This window comes from Colletotrichum karsti (genome assembly GCF_011947395.1).
Source record: "Colletotrichum karsti strain CkLH20 chromosome Unknown Scaffold12, whole genome shotgun sequence".
NCBI classification, from domain to species: Eukaryota; Fungi; Ascomycota; class Sordariomycetes; order Glomerellales; family Glomerellaceae; genus Colletotrichum; species Colletotrichum karsti.
Window position 1 is genome coordinate 588,041 of NW_024065912.1, and position 19,660 is coordinate 607,700.

Here is a 19,660-nt window from a genome sequence, read left to right on the forward strand (position 1 = left end):
GCACTCGCAGTCTGAGGCTCGAAAAAGGGCGAGATGTTCCACAGGTAGATGATTTCCTACTACGACTGGGAATAGAATTGTCTTCAGCGAAAGACAGTTGATTGCGTATAGAATCAACATAAGCAAGAAGACTTCACTCCAGGCGTTGAATCTGTCTTTTTTGGTCTGGCAACAACATGAACGGGCAAATGTTCAGGTATTAACCTCATTTGGATCCCGAGTATTTTGATCATTGTTCAAGTTTGAAAACATGTATCGATATATGGAAGAGATACAGAAAGGCCTTGAGAAGATGAGTGCTTCTTTGTGTGACGGCACCAAAATGAGGTGAATTTTTGCAAGATGCGACCTTCCGGAGCTGGCTCCTACTTCAACAGAACAGGCGCATCCGATGTCGAGAATGAATCATCGGGCCGTGAAGCGATGTCTCGATGTCTGGAATGCACTTTCCACGATTGTTGAGTCAGCTTAATCAGTCTCTACTCACAACGCTGACATTGGGTCACTCGGCCGCAAACGTGTCTCGGAGAGTGCCATTTACGGAATGTTCCATACAAAATGGGCCAGATCATCGCCTTCTTGCGAAGATTTAGGCTGCCTCTATCGATCGAGAGCCCCCAGCTGTCGATGAATGCGGCCCGCTGAGGACTATTCGGGCTCACATATTTCCCGCCAGCCTAGCCCGTCGGCCAAGCTAACCCTAAGCTTAATCTAGATTCTGACGCTGTTTCCTGACTTCGAGCTTCAGTACCGTTTAAGCCGAGTCACTTTCGGTCGAGCCGGGGATCGCTCCCGTTGAATATGGGGTAAAGAGGCTTGAAAATGGTCCCAGTGATTAGCTAGCACAATTGCTAGTCTTAGATATCACTTCGGGAAACTCCTAAGCCCCTAAGACACCATTGGGCCAGGCTTGGATTGAACTACTCCATTCGGCAGATAAATCAAAGAAAACTGTTCATTTCATCCGTTCCCAGCATCATAACGGCATATTCAGGCCAACATGGTGTTGATGAAGGGAATCGACCCAACAGTGAGAAACGAGAAGACGCCCTACCCGCCGGCTCCCTTGTAAGGTGTGTTGTTCACGAACTGTATGTCTCACTGCTCAGAACTGTTTCTTTAAGCCCTGTACGCCATTGATGAAATCCATGGGATTGTTTTGATGTCCGTGGCGCCGCTTGAGAGAAGTGTAAGTTTGACTCTGGCTGTGTAGAACGTTGCACCTTCGTCATAGCGAGCAAGGGCTGTGAATACATTGAGCGATTACTGGGCCATACGAGCCTGAAGTCAAAAACCTTTCCGCATGGGGTTAAGTAATAGCAGAGAAATGTGATTTCGGGCATGAATTACTCACTTTCAAGTCTCGATGTTCATGTTAATGTTTAGTAAGAGGTGCTTACCAAGGCCAGACTTCATGACTACAATACAGTGATGCACTGCGACGTTTTACCTCACGAACTTGAGGTGTCTGGATATACAAGATGACTGCGGAGCTTGGCATCTTGGCAACACGTCCTGACATCAATCAGAGACACTTCACCTACTGCCAGCGGCAGGCCATCTGTGCCGAGTGGAAATCTTTGGCGCCATCCGAGGAACGCGGGCCCATCTGGATCGGCCTAGCCCCCCGATGTCAACTTCGGGAAGATCCTTTAGCGTAGATCCACCAGTTCGTCCGTCGCCTCCACCGTCACGGCAATTCTTTTGGGTAGCTCGTCATCTGCCCGAAGACGGAAACCACTGATTGTCTGGAGTCACATTCAGTGTGGTAGCCCTACTGCTGGCGTTGACAAAGCTTCGGAATAACGCGCAAAGTCACAACGTGAGAAAGCCCGTAGCTCCGGATGGAGCTTGTAGCTCGCCGCGTCGGCGGCTCGCCTGGGAACCCTACTGGAACTCGCCATTCTGCCTTGGACGAACTTCTTCGTTTTCGGACAGCACGCATGGCTACCAACGTGGATGTGAGAACAGTGGACATCGTGGGTTGGAATACCATCTTCAATTCCTATAAGAGCCTTCGATATCTCGCGGTCTAATCCAACTTTTATCCTCATCCTCATCCTCATCAGCACATCTTCTCTAATACCCACTGCAACAGCCTCTTCTCTTGGTATCTTCAGACACACTCTTATCCAGTGTACTCTCATCAAGAACATAATCTACCTTTTCTTCACGAAAAAGTTTATTATCACTACCAAGATGCAGTCCAAGATCTTCTCTGCTGCCGTCGCCGCCTTGGCCTTGACCTCTTCGGTCAACGCCGCCGCTGTCGACACGAGGCAAAACAACGTCATCGTCATCCAGCCTGCATCGATCGTTGGTCCCACGATTGCGTTCGACCCTTCGGCTCTTGGTCTCGAGGCTCTTGTCTACAGAGCGCTTGACCAGCTCCGCGACGACATTACCCGCACTTCTGCCCTCATCACGGAGCTGAACAAGGCTTTCTACGCCAACTTGGATGCCGTGAGTCTACTACTTCTAAAGCGTTTGAGCGCTCCCAAGACTAACTCTTTCACAGAAAAAGGCGCAGGCCGATGCCGTTGTCAAGCAGGTCCAAGAAAACGCCAACAACATCAGAATCAAGTTGGAGAGCCTCACTGGCACCATCCAGGGCAAGATCGACGCGCTCCCCAAACAGATTCCTGCGGCCCCGACTGCCCCCACGCTTCCCGCGGTCCCTACTCTTCCTACTGGAGGCTCTGGTGGAGGCTCCGGCGGTGGCGGTGCTGGCGGCGCTGGTGGTCCTGGAGCTGCCGTTACCTCTGTGGTCAATGGTGTCACTACCATCATCGGAGGCATTCCCACCGCCGTCGCCGGTGGCATCGTGAGCACCGCTGTTGCCAACGCGGGCGGTGCTGCCAACTCCGCTGCCGGTGCCGCCGGGGCTGCTGCTAGCTCTGCTGTTGCTGCTGGGGGCGCTGCCGGCTCCGCCGCCGCCGGTGCTGCTCAAGGTGCTGCTGGTACTGCTGTCGCCGCCGCCGGTGGGGCTGTCAACACCGTTGTTGCCGAGGTTCCCGGTGCCGTTTCGACTGCTATTGGCACCGTTGGCGGCATTGTCGACAGAGTCGATGCGGTTCTTGCTGCTGCCCGCACCCTGAACTCCCAGGCCAGAAGCCAGATCAACCAGGTCGGCAGCTACTTGGAGACTCTGATTACTCCCACCATCGGACAGATCAAGACCGAGTCCGCCAAGAGCATCGCCAACTCCTTCAAGCAGATCTCTACCGCCACCGACACCTTCTTCGTCGTTGTTCTGGCTGCCGCTGAGAACGGCCAGGGCACCAGCGCTGTCTTGATCCAGCGCATCACCGCTGCCAAAGTCAGCCTCAACCCTACTTTCATCCTCGGCATCAGCCCCGACGTTACCTTCTAAGCAACTTACAACCAAAACTATCTCTCGCTTTCGCTACGGCCTGACAAACATGGCCCAAATCAGACACTACGACATTCAATACTAATCAGATTGATTTCAGCGGTTACGACAATAATATCTATAAGGGAACTAAATTATAATGGCGCTCGGGATTAATAATTATGGGCAAAATGGTCGGACTACACTCATTAACGGGTGAATAATTCATAATACTTTATTAATTAGTTACACTACTATCATTAATATAATTCTTTTAAAATAATCCTCTCGTTTTCTCGCGGATCAATCACGCGCAACACGGCTCCTAACGCTTAGGTTGATAACACGGCCTTCACGATGGAATTGGGGATCTATTTTCTTAAAGAAGAGCCAGATTCACAAGTCAAACAAACGAATAAATCACTTGGACTCCAGCTTCGTAACCCAGAACTTCTACCATCCGCGCATACAGGAAGACTTCTCTCCGCATGCTTTCATCGCGGAAGACTGCTAGCCGGGGCCGACCGCCTGGGACCCACACTTCCGGAGGCCGGCCCAGGGCCTTGCTCCGGATCAGCGAGCCGGAGAAAAATTCATCTTCATGAGATTGGAACAAGCGACTTGAAAGCCTGCAGGAATATGTGCAAGCATGGATTGGTGACGACGTGGTTATGCCCACTATGCGGTCACATATTGCACTGCTTTATTTTGGCGAAGACCTGCGCCTAGCGCCGGCGGCGGCGAGATCAATCGTACTCGCACCAACCGTTCGGACTCACCCGAGCTCCATTTATTGGTGGAAATCTACCTTAATTGCCACCTTTTAAGGCTCTCCTTTCCAGGTCTTATTGTGAACTCGGGAGTAATATGCTTGAAAGCGTAAAGATGGTGTGTTTCGCATAAACAAACTTGACCCCGGTGCAGAGACCCAAATAAGGCGAATGTGGGGCCCCGAACCGCTGGAAATTCAGGGGCGGAGCGGGGTCGCCGTTTAGCCCCGATTTGATCGGATGACACAATTAAACATGCACGTACAGTCGTTACCCCTCATAATGCATATAATCCGGGCACCTAACCTATATATATTTTAAGGGAAATATATAATATTTAGTCCTAATACTAATTTTTTATACCTATAGTAATTATACTAAAACATTAAATTTCTATAAGAATAAGGGCAATTTAAGCTATTAAGCCTATATATAATAGAAAAACTTAGTAATTATAGCTTATTAGCCCTCACTCTACTTATTTTAAAGCTAGCCTTTTATAATATATAATATAGTAATATTATTATTAATAATAAAGTCTTACTCTTCTATAAATATAAATAGGGAGTATATATTATAAAGAGCTTCTATTATAGTTATTTTAAGTATTAAGGCCTCTATTTTAATATTATTATCTTTATCTAATAATTTAGAGTTCTCTTAAATAAGTAATAGAAATAATAAATTATATTACTTAATTATATAGTTTATAATCTTATTAAGTATTTAAAGCTCTCTAGATAAGTAGTGTTACGACCCGTTGGGCTTAGCTACCAACACAACCCCGCCAGGCTCTCGGCGGCTAACGTGGACATATGTAACCCAGTGACACAAGGACGGTCAGGGATCCTCAGAAGGGAAGAACTATGGTGCAAGTCACGTGACGATAAGATAAGGATCATTTTGGATCAAGATGATCCAGATAGACTTAGGGGCCAAACGATCATTCTCAATCAGAATGATCCAGCTCAACCCAAGGTACAAAGAGCATGTACTAGAAAAAGGACTTATATATAGGATGGACTAGAGCTCAGCTCAAGGACAGACTTCCATAGCTCTTCAGCAATCAACTTTGTGACTACCCTCACCGGTACTTTCAGCTATACCTAAGTGACAACTACTCTACAACTCTTATTGAGGCCTTAACTAATCACCAAGACCTTTAAAGACCTATAATTACTCAAATAGCCCTATAGAACGACTTAATACTATTTATAGTTCTCAATCCCTAACTTACTGCTAACACAAACCCACTATCAGTTAGCTAGCCATAACACTTTAATTGCTCCTGTTCAGTAAGTTACCCTTTAAAAACTACTAACAGTATCACAATGTCTTCACAACTCTCTAGAAAGACCCCTAGCACTAGATCCTCCTCTGGCGCTGGGAAGGCCCCCGTCAAGAAGAACCTTACTCAAGAACTCAGGGATCAGAGAATGAAAGACGACAGCGACAGTGACGACGACAATACGCTCAAGGAACAGCTTGAACGAGCCAACCACGACATCCAACAGATGCAGGAAATGTTCAACGCCAACGCCCGCGCTACTGAAGAACTTCAGGCCGCTATGCGCCTGTCCAACCAGCGCACCCAGGAACTTGAACAGCAGAACTGCACTCTTTAAGCCGCCGCCAACATCGTCACTACCCCTATCATAGAAGGACGAGAGAAGCTTCAACTCAACTCTCCCAATCCTTTCGACGGATCCCCAGGATAGCTCAAGGGATTCCTTATCTAAGTCAAGAACTACCAGAATTTCTATTACAGTAACTTTAAGAATGGAACTAAGAAGGTTATCCACGCGTCTACCTTCCTTAAGGGACGAGCCCTCTAGTGGTTTAAACCCTTCCTCAAAGAATACCTCAATAAGGAAACACTCAACCACTATTCTACTGAAGTTAGAGACATTTTCAGCAGCTTCCAGGGCTTTAAGTCCGCCCTGAAGTCTCTATTCCAAGACCCTGATGAGAAACGACAAGCTGAACGAGACTTACTTCGCCTCAAACAGACCAAGTCAGCTAAGGACTACGCTGTAGAGTTCCAATAGATCTACACCCAGCTGGACTTAACCGACAAAGGCAAGATCTTTATATTCTATAATAACCTCAAGGACGAAGTCAAGGATGAAATCATTAAGGTCAATAGACCTAAGGACTTCCTCTAGTACACCAAGCTCGCCATCAAGATTAACAACCAACTATACAAACAACGCAAGGAGAAAGGCAAATAACAACAACCCACCAACTCCAGCCGCAAGTACCAGTAGCAGCCCAGATACCACAACAATAATCAACGCAACAAACGCAACAGCACCACCTACAGACACCATAGCGGACCTATGGATCTCAGCGCGGCCCAGCGCAACAACAACAACAAGGGCAACAGCTGGAAGAAGAACATCAAGTACTACAACTGCAACAAGAACGGACACCTTACAAAAGAATGCAGAGCACCTAAGAAGGAACTCTTCCAGCCGGTACCTGAGAAAAGACAAGCCAGTGCCGCCACTAAGGCAATCCCTCACGAACAACTCAGTTAGGCCACCTGCTTTAACAACAACTGCAGAGTTCACTCAGACTCCAAGGAACACACAGGATAGTACCCCAAGAACCCCAGCAGAACGGGATACGACACCACTAGAGTGAAGAACATCAGTGGACCCCCGAATCAACGAACCATCGCTGTAGGATACAGAAGCAACAGCAAACTCGAGCGCAAGGCTCAAGAACAACTCAACAGCCTCCTAGAACACGGGGCCCTCAAAGAAAACGGACAGTTTGAGACGTCTGAATACATCGGCCTCGAACAAGAACCAACCTATGACTTGGATGAGCCTCGCGACGTTGCACGACAACGTGCTCAGACGGTAGCCATCTATGGGCGCAAACCCAGCATTAATGACACCAGCTCTGAAGAGGACTCTGACGATGAAACCACTAGGACCAGCAAACGCCTTTGGTACTAGAAAATCGATCCCATGAAGGACGAATAGATACTTGAATTCTTTGGCACCTCAGGAGAACAGCGTGACAGAAACTACAAACCAGAGTTTAGGCTAGATAACTACCTATATTTATATGTGGAAAGCAACCACCACCAATACCTCTACTAGCCGCAGTGCTTCTTCAACAACTGCAAGGAACATCTTGGAGATAAGCACGTATATCAATTCTACCCCAGAAGGTACAACCAAGAACCCATTAAGAAGGTCTATCAAATCAACTAAACATACAGATAGGAACTTAAGCTATTTAACGGACAAATTGCAACCTTTAGACCAAGCCAAGAATACCCCATGAGATGCCTCCACGACACCGATATAAGCTAGCAAGATTGCCAATAAGATAAATATATGATCCACGGAGAAAATAAAGCCAAAGCGTGGCGACTCAGCTAGAATGGAGCGACCCCCCCTACAGTAAAGTACAAGGAGAGCCGGCTCCAGAAAGCACAACGCAAAGGGAAACGGATCACCTACCACAGAGACAACCAGTCAAAAAACTAAGATCGCCTACCAAAACCAAGGGACAACAACAGGCAGACAAGACAAGATCCCTATGTAGTGCAACTAGGGCACACCCAGCTTAACGATACGAGCATATCCGAGTTCAGATACAACTCAATGGAAGACCGGCTACCGCAATAATAGACAGCGGAGCCCAAGGAAACTTCATATCGCCACAAACAGTGAATAAACGAAAAATAACCTGGAAGAAGAAAGCAGCAGAAGACTGCTACAAACTCAGCACCGTTGAAGGAGAACAAGTCCAGTACGGCAGAGGACGCATTACAGCGGAGACAGCGCACCTCCCTATGCAGATCCATGGCCAGAATGAGCGACTGAACTTCAATATTACGGAAATAGGAGACAAGTACGATGTCATCCTTGGAAGACCATAGTTATACAACAGCAACCCACGGATAGATTGGAGAACCAGCCAACTCCATTGGGACCAGGATTCAGTCACTGAGCAGCAGCCCAGAAGAGGTGCCTCAAACGAACCTTTCAGAACTCCTGAAGCGAAGAGATTTTTAGCATACCTACGAATTAAGGATGCAAACGCCAGGACGTTATCAGCAACAGACATCGATAAGGAAGATCGACTTCTGTCTATCCCAGAAGAATACCGGCAATACCAGAAGCTATTCGCCAAAGAACTCAAAACAGGACTGCCAGAACACAGCAACTACAACCACAAGATACCCCTAAGAGAAGGGAAGGAGCCAAAGCTAGAAGCAATCTACAGACTCAATCAGAAAGAAATGGAAGCACTCGACGCTTACCTCAAAGAAAACCTACAGAAGGGATACATCAGACCCTCCACATCACCAGCAGGATATCCAATCCTATTCGTGCCCAAAAAGAACGGCAAACTACAACTCTACGTCAACTACAGAAAACTCAACAACATCACAATTAAGAACTACTACCCGCTACCGCTCATCTCAGAACTCAGAGACCTGCTACACAGAGCCCAGTAGTTTACAGCACTCAACTTAAAAGGAGCCTACAACCTGATACGCATGAAATCAGGCGAAGAATGGAAAACAGCGTTTCAAACACGCCAAGGACATTACGAGTACCTAGTAATGCCCTTCGGACTCACCAACGCACCCACAACATTCCAGACAATAATCAATCACATCCTACGAGAATACCTAGATGTATTCGTTATAGTTTATCTCAACGACATACTGATCTTCTCTAAAACACTGGAAGACCACAAGAAGCATATACACCAAGTGCTACAGAAACTACAAGAGGCCAAACTCCTGGTGGAACCAGAAAAGAGCAAATTCCACGCGCAAGAAGTCGAATTCCTAGGCTTTACTATAGCCCCTGGAATCCTCAAGATGTCAAAAGACAAAATCGCAGCAGTACGAGACTAGCCAACGCCACAGAACGTCAAAGACGTACAATCCTTCATTAGATATATAAACTACTACCAACGATTCCTAGAAGGATACTCAGACAAGAACGACCCTCTCACGAGGCTCTCAAAAAAAGATACCCCATAGCAATGGGAAGAAGAGCAAGAACAAGCCTTCAATAAGATCAAGTAACAAGTTATATTAGAACCTATACTCATTATACCTAACCCCGAGAAACCATTCGAAGTTGAGACCAACTCCTCAGACTACACTATAGGAGGACAGCTAGGCCAACGAGACGACAAAGGACAGCTACGCCCATGCGCCTTCTTCTCACGCAAGCTACACAGCCCAGAACTCAACTATCAAATCCACAACAAAGAACTTATAGCGATCATCAAAGCATTTAAGGAATAGAGACCTCAACTATTAGGAACGAAGTATAAAGTCAAGGTCTATACCAATCACAAGAATCTCGCCCACTTTACCACATCAAAAGAACTTAATAAACAACAGATCAGATGGTCTGAATTCCTCTCAGAATTCAACTTCAAAATCATCTACTGGAAAGGTAAAGAAAACGGAAGAGCAGACGCTCTCAGCAGGAGACCGGACCACAAAGTCCAGGTACCTAAGGAAACCCAAGTTATCCTCAAAAAAGACAAGGAAGGAGACCTTGTGCCAGCAGCCAGACTCTTAATAATGGCCAGGAGAGACAATACCAGCACGACTGGAAGGATGTCTCCTGAAGCCATTAGGGAGATACACTCTGCTCCTGCACATGGCCACCAAGGCGTAACCAAGACATGGAAACGCATCAGACAACACTACGACAAAACGGCTACACAACAAGAAGTATCTTTAGCGATTAGGGACTGTGAGGTTTGCGCGAAAAGCAAACCCAGCCAACATCAGCCTTATGGTAAGATATAGCCGCTCCCAGTGCCGCAAACCGCATGGGAATCTATCTCGTTGGACTTCGTCACCAAGTTACCCAAGTCCCAAGAACCGATGACTAAGGTCCACTACGACAGCGTCCTAGTCATCATCAACAGACTCACAAAGTACTCATACTTCATCCCGTATATGGAGTCTAGCACCGCAGAAGACCTCGCCTATAAGTTTCTGCAGGTGATTGTTAGCCAACACGGAATGCCGAAGGAAATCGTGTCCGACAGAGACAAGTTGTTCACTTCCAAGTTTTGGAGATCACTGATCTCGCAGCTGGGATCTGATCACAAGATGTCCACCGCTTTTCATCCGCAAACCGATGGCCAGACAGAACGAATCAATCAGATCATGGAAACCTATCTACGCTGCTACGTCAACTACCAGCAAGACAACTGGGTGCAATTGCTACCTATGGCCCAGTTTGCCTACAACAGCGCAGTAGGAGAAAGCACAAAAGAATCCCCATTCTATCTGAACTATGGATTTAACCCAACAGCCTATGGAGAACCACGACAAGGCCCAGCAGCTCTGAAAGCTGTGGCAGATATCAACAAACTCAAGGAAATCCAGCAAGAGCTACCTAGAGAACTCAAATTCGTGCGCAAACAAATGCGCAAATACGCCAACACCTCAAGAGTTAAGGGACCAACTCTACAGGAGGGAGATAGTATATACCTTCTCCACCAAAACATCAAGACAAAACGACCAAGCGATAAGTTAGACTTCAAGAAACTTAGACCTTTCGAGATCATAAAGAAGGTATCTAACGTCAACTTCAAACTCGCACTACTAGACACTATAAAGTATCATCCAGTCTTTCATATTTCACTTCTCAAAAAAGCACCAGCAGGTTCACACACAGAAGACTGCATCATTATGGAACCACTAGAACCAGAATATGAAGTCAAACAAATTATTAACTACCACAATAACAACGGAAATACAGAATATCTTATTAAGTGGAAAGGATACGGACATAAAGAGAACTCATGGGAACCCATCAAGAACCTTCAGCATTCCCAGCAGATGCTACAGGAGTATCACCAGGCAGCAGGAACCCAAGGTCGGAGAAACCCTCGCCCAGACCAAAGTTTACCAATGACAGGTCGTTAGGGGCACCCCAGGAAGACAAGTCCAATACCACACGCAACTCCTCAGCATCCAACGCACGCTCCTCAGCCTCCCACTCCTCTACAGATTACATACCACAACAAATTAAATCCAAACCACACTCTTTTAAGAAACGTTTATATTTCCACAAACGAGACAAACAACCCATCGCAATAGCCAGCTGCGTCTAGAGAAGCTCAAGAGCCTCTTCAGCCTCTTGCTCCTCCTGCTCGATCTTCTTCTGCTCCTTAAAACAACGATTCACTACAGTTATCAGCATAGAAAAAACAGAAAACCAAAATAAACAACTTACAAGCGTTCGCCACATCTCCCCCATCACAGTTGGACAGACCACAGCTCGCGCATTCGCCATAGCGCTTGGAGTTCGTAAGGTCCATTTTGCACACCCGGTTAAACTAGAAGCACGGAGAGCACGGCATCGCGTCGTAACCACAGAGATCAACTAATTAACTAAGAGCTTAACGGTTTCGCTTGATCTTAGCATGACGAGCCTCACGTAAAGGCTTAGAAGGTTTTTAAATGCGACCTAATATAGTGTCAGCATTATGGAACTAAGGAAGCACGATTGACGACTCCCTAACCTAGGAGCAGCAACCTACTTATGCTAGTCTTAGGGATAAGACCTTTAGAGAGGAGACCTGATGTTACAACCCGTTAGGCTTAGCTACTAACACAACCCCGCTAGGCTCTTGGCGGCTAACGTGGACATATATAACCTAGTGACACAAGGACGGTCAGGGATCCTCAGAAGGGAAGAACTATAGTGCAAGTCACGTGACGATAAGATAAGGATCATTTTGGATCAAGATGATCCAGATAGACTTGGGGGCTAAACGATCATTCTCGATCAGAATGATCCAGCTCAACCTAAGGTACAAAGAGCATGTACTAGAAAAAGGACTTATATATAGGATGGACTAGAGCTCGGCTCAAGGACAGACTTCTATAGCTCTTCAGCAATCAACTTTGTGACTACCCTCACCGGTACTTTTAGCTATACCTAAGTGACAACTACTCTACGACTCTTATTGAGGCCTTAACTAATCACCAAGACCTTTAAAGACCTACGATTACTCAAACAGCCCTACAGAACGACTTGATACTGTTTACAGTTCTCGATCCCTAACTTACTGCTAACACAAACCCACTGTCAGTTAGCTGGCCGTAACAAGTAGTTCTTATCTATAGGGTTTAAAAACTCTTTAAGTAACTTATTTAATTTAGAAAATAATACTACTTATTTAAAAAGGGTTAATATATTATCTAGTTTATTTAAAATAATACTTTCTTTTACTTACTTAAAATTAATAAGAGAAGAGTACTATTAATAATTTTAAACTATAATCCTCTTAAGTAACTTATAATAGACCTCTATAACCTATATTAATATTATATATAAAATAATTAACTTTATAAGATCCTCTTATAAAAAGGTCTTTATAATTTAAGAGAGGAAGAACTTTTTATAATAGCTCTTAAAGGTATTAATAATCCTTTAATCTATAGGTTAAAACTATAACGTTATATTAAGTAAAAGGAACTTAATATATATCTTAGCTAATAGAGAATTTATCTTAATATTAATAGTATAAATAGAGAAATTATTTATTAATAATAAGATCTTTTAGCTTAATTTATAGACTTAAATATAATAATAAAAGGTATCTAATTAGTTTTTTATTATAGCTATAGTAAATTAAGCTAATTTATTATTCTTTTAGGTAATATTAAATATATTAAAGTTAAACCTATATAAGGTATAAAGGATTTTATTCTTTTTAACTATTTAGATCTAAAATATATTATTACCTATTATATTAATAGTAAGCCTAAAAAATATATATAACTTATCCTTTTTAACTTTAAGGTATAAAGCTATTAAGAGGCTAATTAAGGGGAATCTTCTCTAAAATCAGCTAGTTTTATCTATATTATAAATATTATAAGGTTTATACTCTATAATAAGTCTTTATATCTTTTAGATTTAAGAGAATAAAGCTATTATAAGATCTATTAATACTATTTTACTATAAAAAGCCTATTATTTAATATAATATTAATACTAAAATAAAGCTATTTATTTCTTACTAAATATAAGGAGATTTATAATATCTATTTTAAATTTTCTAATAGTAAGTACTATATACTAAATAAATATAGCTTATTACTATATAAAGTAAATAGAGGTATCTATCCCTTAAAGTTTAAGCTTAATTTACTATTATTAAAGAAGATCTTTAAGTATTAGCTATTAGGCTAAAGTAGTTTAAAATATACCCTCTCTAATAGGCTAATCTAGAGCTAGTCCCTTCTACTTTAAGCTAAAATATTATAAGATATTTAACTAAATAAGTTAAATATTATATATATATAAGATATACTTAATAACTACCTATTAAGAAGGGTAAACTTATTATTTACTTACCTACTTATAGAGAGTAAGTTTCTAATATATATTTAGCTTAGCTATTATATAAGCCCTTATAGTAATAGTAGTATTAATAATAAGATAGTAAAAAGGGTAAAAATTTAACCCTAAATTAGCCTAATTTACTCCTAAATACCCCCTATTAATACTCTATATATTACTTAAAACCCCCTATAATAGCCCCTTATATAGGATAAATTAGATAGTTATATATAGTATATAAATATATAAAAAATTATAATCTAGCTATATAAAATAATATAGGTAGTATATCTATATATATTCTAAGGGCGTTATCCCTTTTAAGGGTCATGCATTATGAGGGGTAACGACTATATTGATTTTCTGCCGTGTCAAGCTTCTCAGGGAAAGACAGAAAGCTGCCTGTCCTCGTCGATTTGGCATGAAAAGGTCGCCTGGAGGTCCCGACGCGGGCCTGATCAACCGCGCGCCAGCAGTATCCTGGTCATGCGATGGAACCCACAGAACAAAACGGGAGATCCCCCTTCTGGTGGGCGACCCTGGCATCATTTCGGCCGACCGCAAGCGAGGATTCGGAGCCAATCTGTTTGTCTGTTAGTGACAGGGGAAGGATGCTGCCGGATCATCGGCCACGGTGGGTTGAGCTTCGAGCTTGAGATAGATTGAGGTTGGACAGCTCCGCCGAACAAGAAATGGAAAGGTCAAGCCAGAACTTGACAAGGGAGAATCGTTCATAAACGACTTCTCCCCCCGCCAAGAACCGCGATGTTCTCGTTTTGACTCTCTTTTCGTCATCTTTTGCCTTCAACTTTCATTCTTTTCTTCCATTGTTCCCCTGAGGTACATTCACGTTCTTTTTCACCAGTCTCTCCTTTTCAACTCCTACCAAGATGCGTTTCTCCACCATCACTGCAGCCGGCCTGCTCGCCTCTGGCGCCAGCGCCCAGCTTCACGAGCTCGCCGTCGCCGCCGGCAAGAAGTACTTCGGCACTGCTGTCGACAACTCCGAACTCACGGATACGGCCTACATCGACATCATGAAGGACCCCAAGATGTTCGGCCAGACCACGCCCGGAAACGGTCAGAAGTGGCAGTTCACCGAGAAGAGCCAGGGCGTCTTCAGCTACACCTCCGGTGACGAAATCGCCGAATTCGCCAAGACCAACAGTATGATCCTCCGCTGCCACACTCTCGTCTGGCACTCCCAGCTGCCCACTTGGGTCTCCTCCGGCACCTGGACCAAGGAGCAGCTGACCTCCATCATCGACACTCACATTTCCAACGTGGCCGGTCACTACAAGGGCCAGTGCTACGCCTGGGATGTCGTCAACGAGGCCCTCAACGAGGACGGCACCTACCGCGACAGCGTCTTCTACAAGGTCCTCGGAACCGACTTCATTCCCATCGCCTTCAAGGCCGCCAAGACTGCGGATGCCGATGCGAAGCTCTACTACAACGACTACAACATCGAGCTTGCCGGAAACAAGCAGAAGGAGGTTCTCAACATCATCAAGAGCATCAAGGATGCCGGCGCCACCATCGATGGTGTCGGTCTGCAGGCCCATTTGATTGTCGGCAGCTCTGGCTCCCGTTCCGCCCTCAGCAGCGTTCTCCAGTCCTATGTCGACGCCGGTGTCACCGAGGTTGCCTACACCGAGCTGGACATCCGCCACAAGAGCATCCCCGCCGACGCCACTGCTCAGCAGGCGCAGGCCACCGACTACGTCAGCGTTGTCGGCGCCTGCCTTGACGTCAAGGAGTGTGTGGGAGTCACCATCTGGGGCTTCTCCGACAAGCACAGGTAAGACATCTTACCAAAAGAATCAATGAGATGAATAGGACACTGACATTGGACAACAGCTGGATTCCTTCCGTCTTCCCCGGTACCGGTGAGGCTCTTCCCTGGGACGAGAACATGAAGCCCAAGCCCGCCTACACTGCCATCTCCAGCCTCCTCGCCGCCGCCGGATCCGGTGGCTCTACGCCCGCTACCTCCGCGGCTGCCGTTGCCACCAGCGCCGCCTCTTCCGCCGCCCCCGCCGTTCCCACGAGCGAAGCTGCCGCCAGCGAGCCCGCTGCCGAGGCCACTCCCGAGAGCTCCGCTCCGGCCATCACCTCTGCCCCCAGTGCCCCTGCTGCCACTCCCGCTCCCGCTACCACTCTCGTCACCAGCGTGAAGAGCAAGTGTGCCGGCGGCGACAACGCCGAGGCTGCTTCCAGCGCCCCTGCTGCTGCCGCTTCTGGTGCCGTTGGTGCTACTGCTGCTCGCTGGGCTCAGTGCGGCGGCAACGGCTTCTCTGGCCCTACCGCCTGCGCGACTGGTTTCACCTGCGTTAAGCAGAACGACTACTACTCTCAGTGCCAGTAAAGGAGAAAGGAGAATATGGGATCGCTCCGGATAGCATCCCAATGAGACGGTGAAGAGATTCGTGTACATATTTCTATTTAAAACTACGGGTACATATCCACATCTGCCTTTCTCCTTCAGAAAAGCGCTTCTGTTAGCTTAACCTTGAGTGGCATGTTTGACAGCTCATCTGTCCACCGTGCAAAGAGTTGGTTGGTTTGCTACCGTGATGGACCGGGCCATCCAGGTCGTGAACCAAAACGCTACGACAAGATATATTTCCAGTGAGTCAACATCAAGCTGCGAAGTTGATGAGTCAACTACATCAGATATAAATTCTTCAGCTTTTAGCGATCTTTTACTGATCCAAGCATCAACATCAACATGGTTCTGACGTAGAGACTCTTCATAACCCCCTCAGGCCTACTTCTCAAACACTCTCATCACCCGCACGTCTCCTATCAGTGGGAAAACCATGGCCACATCTCTGAAGAAAACCGACATCACAATTACCGACATGAACGATCCCGACACTTCGCAGAGGGCATGCGAGATCAGCTTCAGATATTTTGCGAATCTTCCCTTCGACATTCATTGCGAAGTCATCCGTTGTCTCGACTATGGCACAGCTCTCATGCTATGCACTACAAGCCGGTACTTCCATCAAGAACTGGGCCCCCGCCTTATAGGACTTCTAGGACCTGACGAGTGGTTCAACTTCATCAAGCAAGCCGATAACTTTCGACGAAACCAAAACTTATGGGCGTGCTTCACATGCCTCAAGATGCTGCCAAGATCATCTTTCAGCGATCCTCTGCCTCCAAAGGATGGCAAGCGCGCCGACAAGGCCACTTCAAAAGCCTCACGGACCTGTTTCAACTGCGCTATCGGGCTTGGATCATATGGACATCTGCTTCCTGTGAAGTTTAACGATTCAATCTTCTACCAGTGCCATGTGTGTTGGCATGTAGGGACGCAGTTCAACAGATGTCGCGAGGTAGCACACCCAACAGAACCTGGAGCTTCTGTAACACGATGCATCGCCGATAAAATCACAGCCCCCTTGGAAGGCCTTCCGCAAGACGTGCTGCGCAACATCGTATGGCGGCTCACGTATCCGGATGCCATCAATCTTCGGGCGGCCTCGACCACATTGAGACACATCGTGCCGGTCGATTGGACACCAGTTCACGAACGGTACATTTTCGTGAGTCGGGAATTCGAGCCCGTTCTGCAGGTCGACTGGACGCCGCTTCACGAACGAGAGATTTTGCTGAATTGGAAACTCCAGCACTGCCGTTATGGAACGGCACCTCCATCAGCACGAATACGACTTCCTTGCTACGGATGCTTTCGTGCAAGGAAACAGGGATATTTCACGAAAGCCCAGCTGATGCTGGGCCTCACATATGGACACGAGTTCTGGAAACGCCTGTGCACTACTTGTATGTGGCGTATGTACGACCCCAAGAACGAGGCTGCATTGTTGGAGTGGAAACGACGGCGACGTTGTGACCATTGTGCGATATCGATGTCGGCTGCCGACCGATGCGGTCATTGCCAGAATTTAACAGACATCGAGAGCAAAGCACCAGAGGCTGCGTGTAGTCCCAAACCAATCTTTACCCTGTTCTTGGGGCTTTTCGTCTTCGGCTTGCTCACTTATCCAAAGTCACCCTCCAAGTGATCTTTGAAGAATGACACACATCCGTTTTTTCCAGGTCAAGACGTATCGTTACGGAGATGTGCAGGATTGCCGGCAATATGGGGCCGACGCCGGTGCCGAAGTTACCGAGTCGCCGACTTGCTGGTCCGACAATGGCCCCATATTGCCGGAGTATACCGAAGGAAAGATGTTGACTGTGCTTGGAGACGGTGTAACCTCTGAAGTCCGTTTTATGGCCGAGGGCTCTAGGTTGGAGAGTTTGGCATTGTTCGAGTCCCGGCGCCCCCGCATCGTTCACACTCATTCCCGCCTCAACCCCGCGGTGCTGCATATCGGCGAACCTGGATGACGACATCCGGCATGATTCAGACACCCAAGGCTGTTATAAGCTGTCGTTTAATAACCACACCTAATTATATCTTCTTCAGATGTCCTACTGCACATTGAACATCGCTTGAATATCTTCCTGGGATTCATAACGCTTATCGAAACAGCGTCTAGAATGGCACAACGAGCAAACGGAAACGGCGCGGACGATGATGCATGTTACCCCGGAGCAGAGGGTGCAACACAACGGTTCAGCGATTTTGTCGCGAAAACCAAGTACGAAGACATCCCGCCACAAGCAATCTCCAAGCTGCTGGATCTAATCATCGACCACATTGGCGTCGGGGCAGGCGGCGGAGCTCAGTCGGAATCAAGCAGCCACATTCTAAAGGCGATCGAAGCCTTCTCAGAGGGCTCTGTCGGTCAAAGCACGGTATACGGCAAATCAAACGCTTACCCAAAGCACATCGCAGCGTTGCTGAACGGCGCATTTGCTCACTCCTTCGACTTCGACGATACCCTAGCAATCGGCATCATCCACACGGGCGCGAGCGTCATCCCGGCAGCTATAGCACAGGCTGAAGCCTCCGACGCCTCGGGGCGTTCGCTGTTGACGGGGCTTTCCGTTGGCTACGAGGTGGCTTCACGCCTCGGCCGCGCCCTGTCGTCGGGTGGCTATCCAAGAGGCTTCCACAACACCGCCACGGCCGGCATCTTTGGAGCGGTGGCGGCCATCAGCAACATCAAAGGCCTGACGTCAGACCAGGTCTACAACGCGTTTGGGCTAGCCGGTTCCAAGGCCGCGGGATCGATGCAGTTCCTCGATAACGGGTCGTGGAACAAGAGGCTTCATCCCGGGTTCGCGGCGCACGACGCCTTTCTTTGTGTCGCGCTCGCGGAGGCTGGCGTTACGGGCGCGTCGCGTGCCATTGAGGGGAAATGGGGCTTCTTGCAGGCATATTCGACAAAGTCGAATGCCACCGGTCTGACGGATAACCTGCGCTCCGACTGGCTTTTCCCCGCGACCGCGCTGAAGCCTTTTCCTGCTTGCCGGTTCACGCATACCGCCATCGAACTGACCGCGAAGGTCGCGGCGGAGACGAAGTCACGGAGCCTTCCGGAGAATATCACCGTCTTTGTGCATCCTTCAGGCTATGATATCATCGGCCGGCCGAGTCCAAACAAGCTCCATCCCGAGACCACTGTCGACGCTCAGTTTAGCATGAAATACCAAGTCGCCTGTGCGTTTTTGTTCGGTAGTGAGATTGGCTGGAGTGTTTATGAGCCGGAGAAGATGAAGGACAAGCGGGTTGCGGATCTTTCCGAACGGATCGATGTCATTATCGACGAGGGCTTGAAGGAGGATTTCGAGGTGAGGATGTTGTTCAAACTAGATGGCGGAGCTGAGAGGGAAGAGGCTATGGTGTACCCACTGGGCGAAGTCGAACATCCGTTCTCGACTGAGAAGGTTCGGGATAAGTTCAGGGGTCTTGTTCGACCTGTGTACGACCAGGATCGGGCTGAAAAGATACTCAAAGCTGTGGATAATCTTGCCGAAGGGTCGTCCAGGGATCTAATCAAGCTTCTCTGAGAATCTCAGAAGGTGCCTAGAATAGCATTGAATCGTTACTTGTCAAGCATGCACGTGTGGTACAGCCCCCTCCTGGTGCCCCTTTCTTGAATGTGCTTGGGTCTCTTATCGTGGACCCGCCGATGCCAGAAGATCCCAGCATTGTACCATTGTTTGGTGTAGTATGCGCTCGCGAGCTCCGAGATGGATCCGAGCTTGGTTCGAGGCTTGTACGATGCGTGGACCTGGGTTGGAAGTGAAAC

The 19,660-nt window shown here is 47.0% G+C and overlaps 6 protein-coding genes across 6 annotated transcripts; all 6 read left to right on the forward strand.

The window, feature by feature from the left end:
- Positions 1–2,199: 2,199 nt before the first annotated feature.
- CkaCkLH20_04561 (uncharacterized protein) lies at positions 2,200–3,373 on the forward strand (the record flags this gene model as incomplete). Its single annotated transcript, XM_038887280.1, has 2 exons — positions 2,200–2,463; positions 2,519–3,373. The coding sequence occupies 2 exons, from the start codon at positions 2,200–2,202 to the stop codon at positions 3,371–3,373; spliced, it is 1,119 nt and encodes a 372-aa protein (XP_038747446.1).
- A 2,080-nt stretch (positions 3,374–5,453) lies between these two features.
- CkaCkLH20_04562 (uncharacterized protein) lies at positions 5,454–5,747 on the forward strand (the record flags this gene model as incomplete). Its single annotated transcript, XM_038887281.1, has 1 exon — positions 5,454–5,747. One exon carries the CDS (start codon positions 5,454–5,456, stop codon positions 5,745–5,747), a length of 294 nt encoding a protein of 97 aa, XP_038747447.1.
- Positions 5,748–6,461: 714 nt separating this feature from the next.
- On the forward strand, positions 6,462–7,088 carry CkaCkLH20_04563 (uncharacterized protein; the record flags this gene model as incomplete). The annotated part of the gene is made up of 2 exons (XM_038887282.1): positions 6,462–6,599; positions 6,723–7,088. The coding sequence occupies 2 exons, from the start codon at positions 6,462–6,464 to the stop codon at positions 7,086–7,088; spliced, it is 504 nt and encodes a 167-aa protein (XP_038747448.1).
- Positions 7,089–10,006: 2,918 nt separating this feature from the next.
- On the forward strand, positions 10,007–10,478 carry CkaCkLH20_04564 (uncharacterized protein; the record flags this gene model as incomplete). Its single annotated transcript, XM_038887283.1, has 2 exons — positions 10,007–10,384; positions 10,443–10,478. The coding sequence occupies 2 exons, from the start codon at positions 10,007–10,009 to the stop codon at positions 10,476–10,478; spliced, it is 414 nt and encodes a 137-aa protein (XP_038747449.1).
- Positions 10,479–14,377: 3,899 nt separating this feature from the next.
- CkaCkLH20_04565 (glycosyl hydrolase family 10) lies at positions 14,378–15,855 on the forward strand (the record flags this gene model as incomplete). Its single annotated transcript, XM_038887284.1, has 2 exons — positions 14,378–15,288; positions 15,348–15,855. The coding sequence occupies 2 exons, from the start codon at positions 14,378–14,380 to the stop codon at positions 15,853–15,855; spliced, it is 1,419 nt and encodes a 472-aa protein (XP_038747450.1).
- A 2,147-nt stretch (positions 15,856–18,002) lies between these two features.
- CkaCkLH20_04566 (uncharacterized protein) lies at positions 18,003–19,418 on the forward strand (the record flags this gene model as incomplete). The annotated part of the gene is made up of 1 exon (XM_038887285.1): positions 18,003–19,418. The coding sequence occupies one exon, from the start codon at positions 18,003–18,005 to the stop codon at positions 19,416–19,418; it is 1,416 nt and encodes a 471-aa protein (XP_038747451.1).
- Positions 19,419–19,660: the final 242 nt, after the last annotated feature.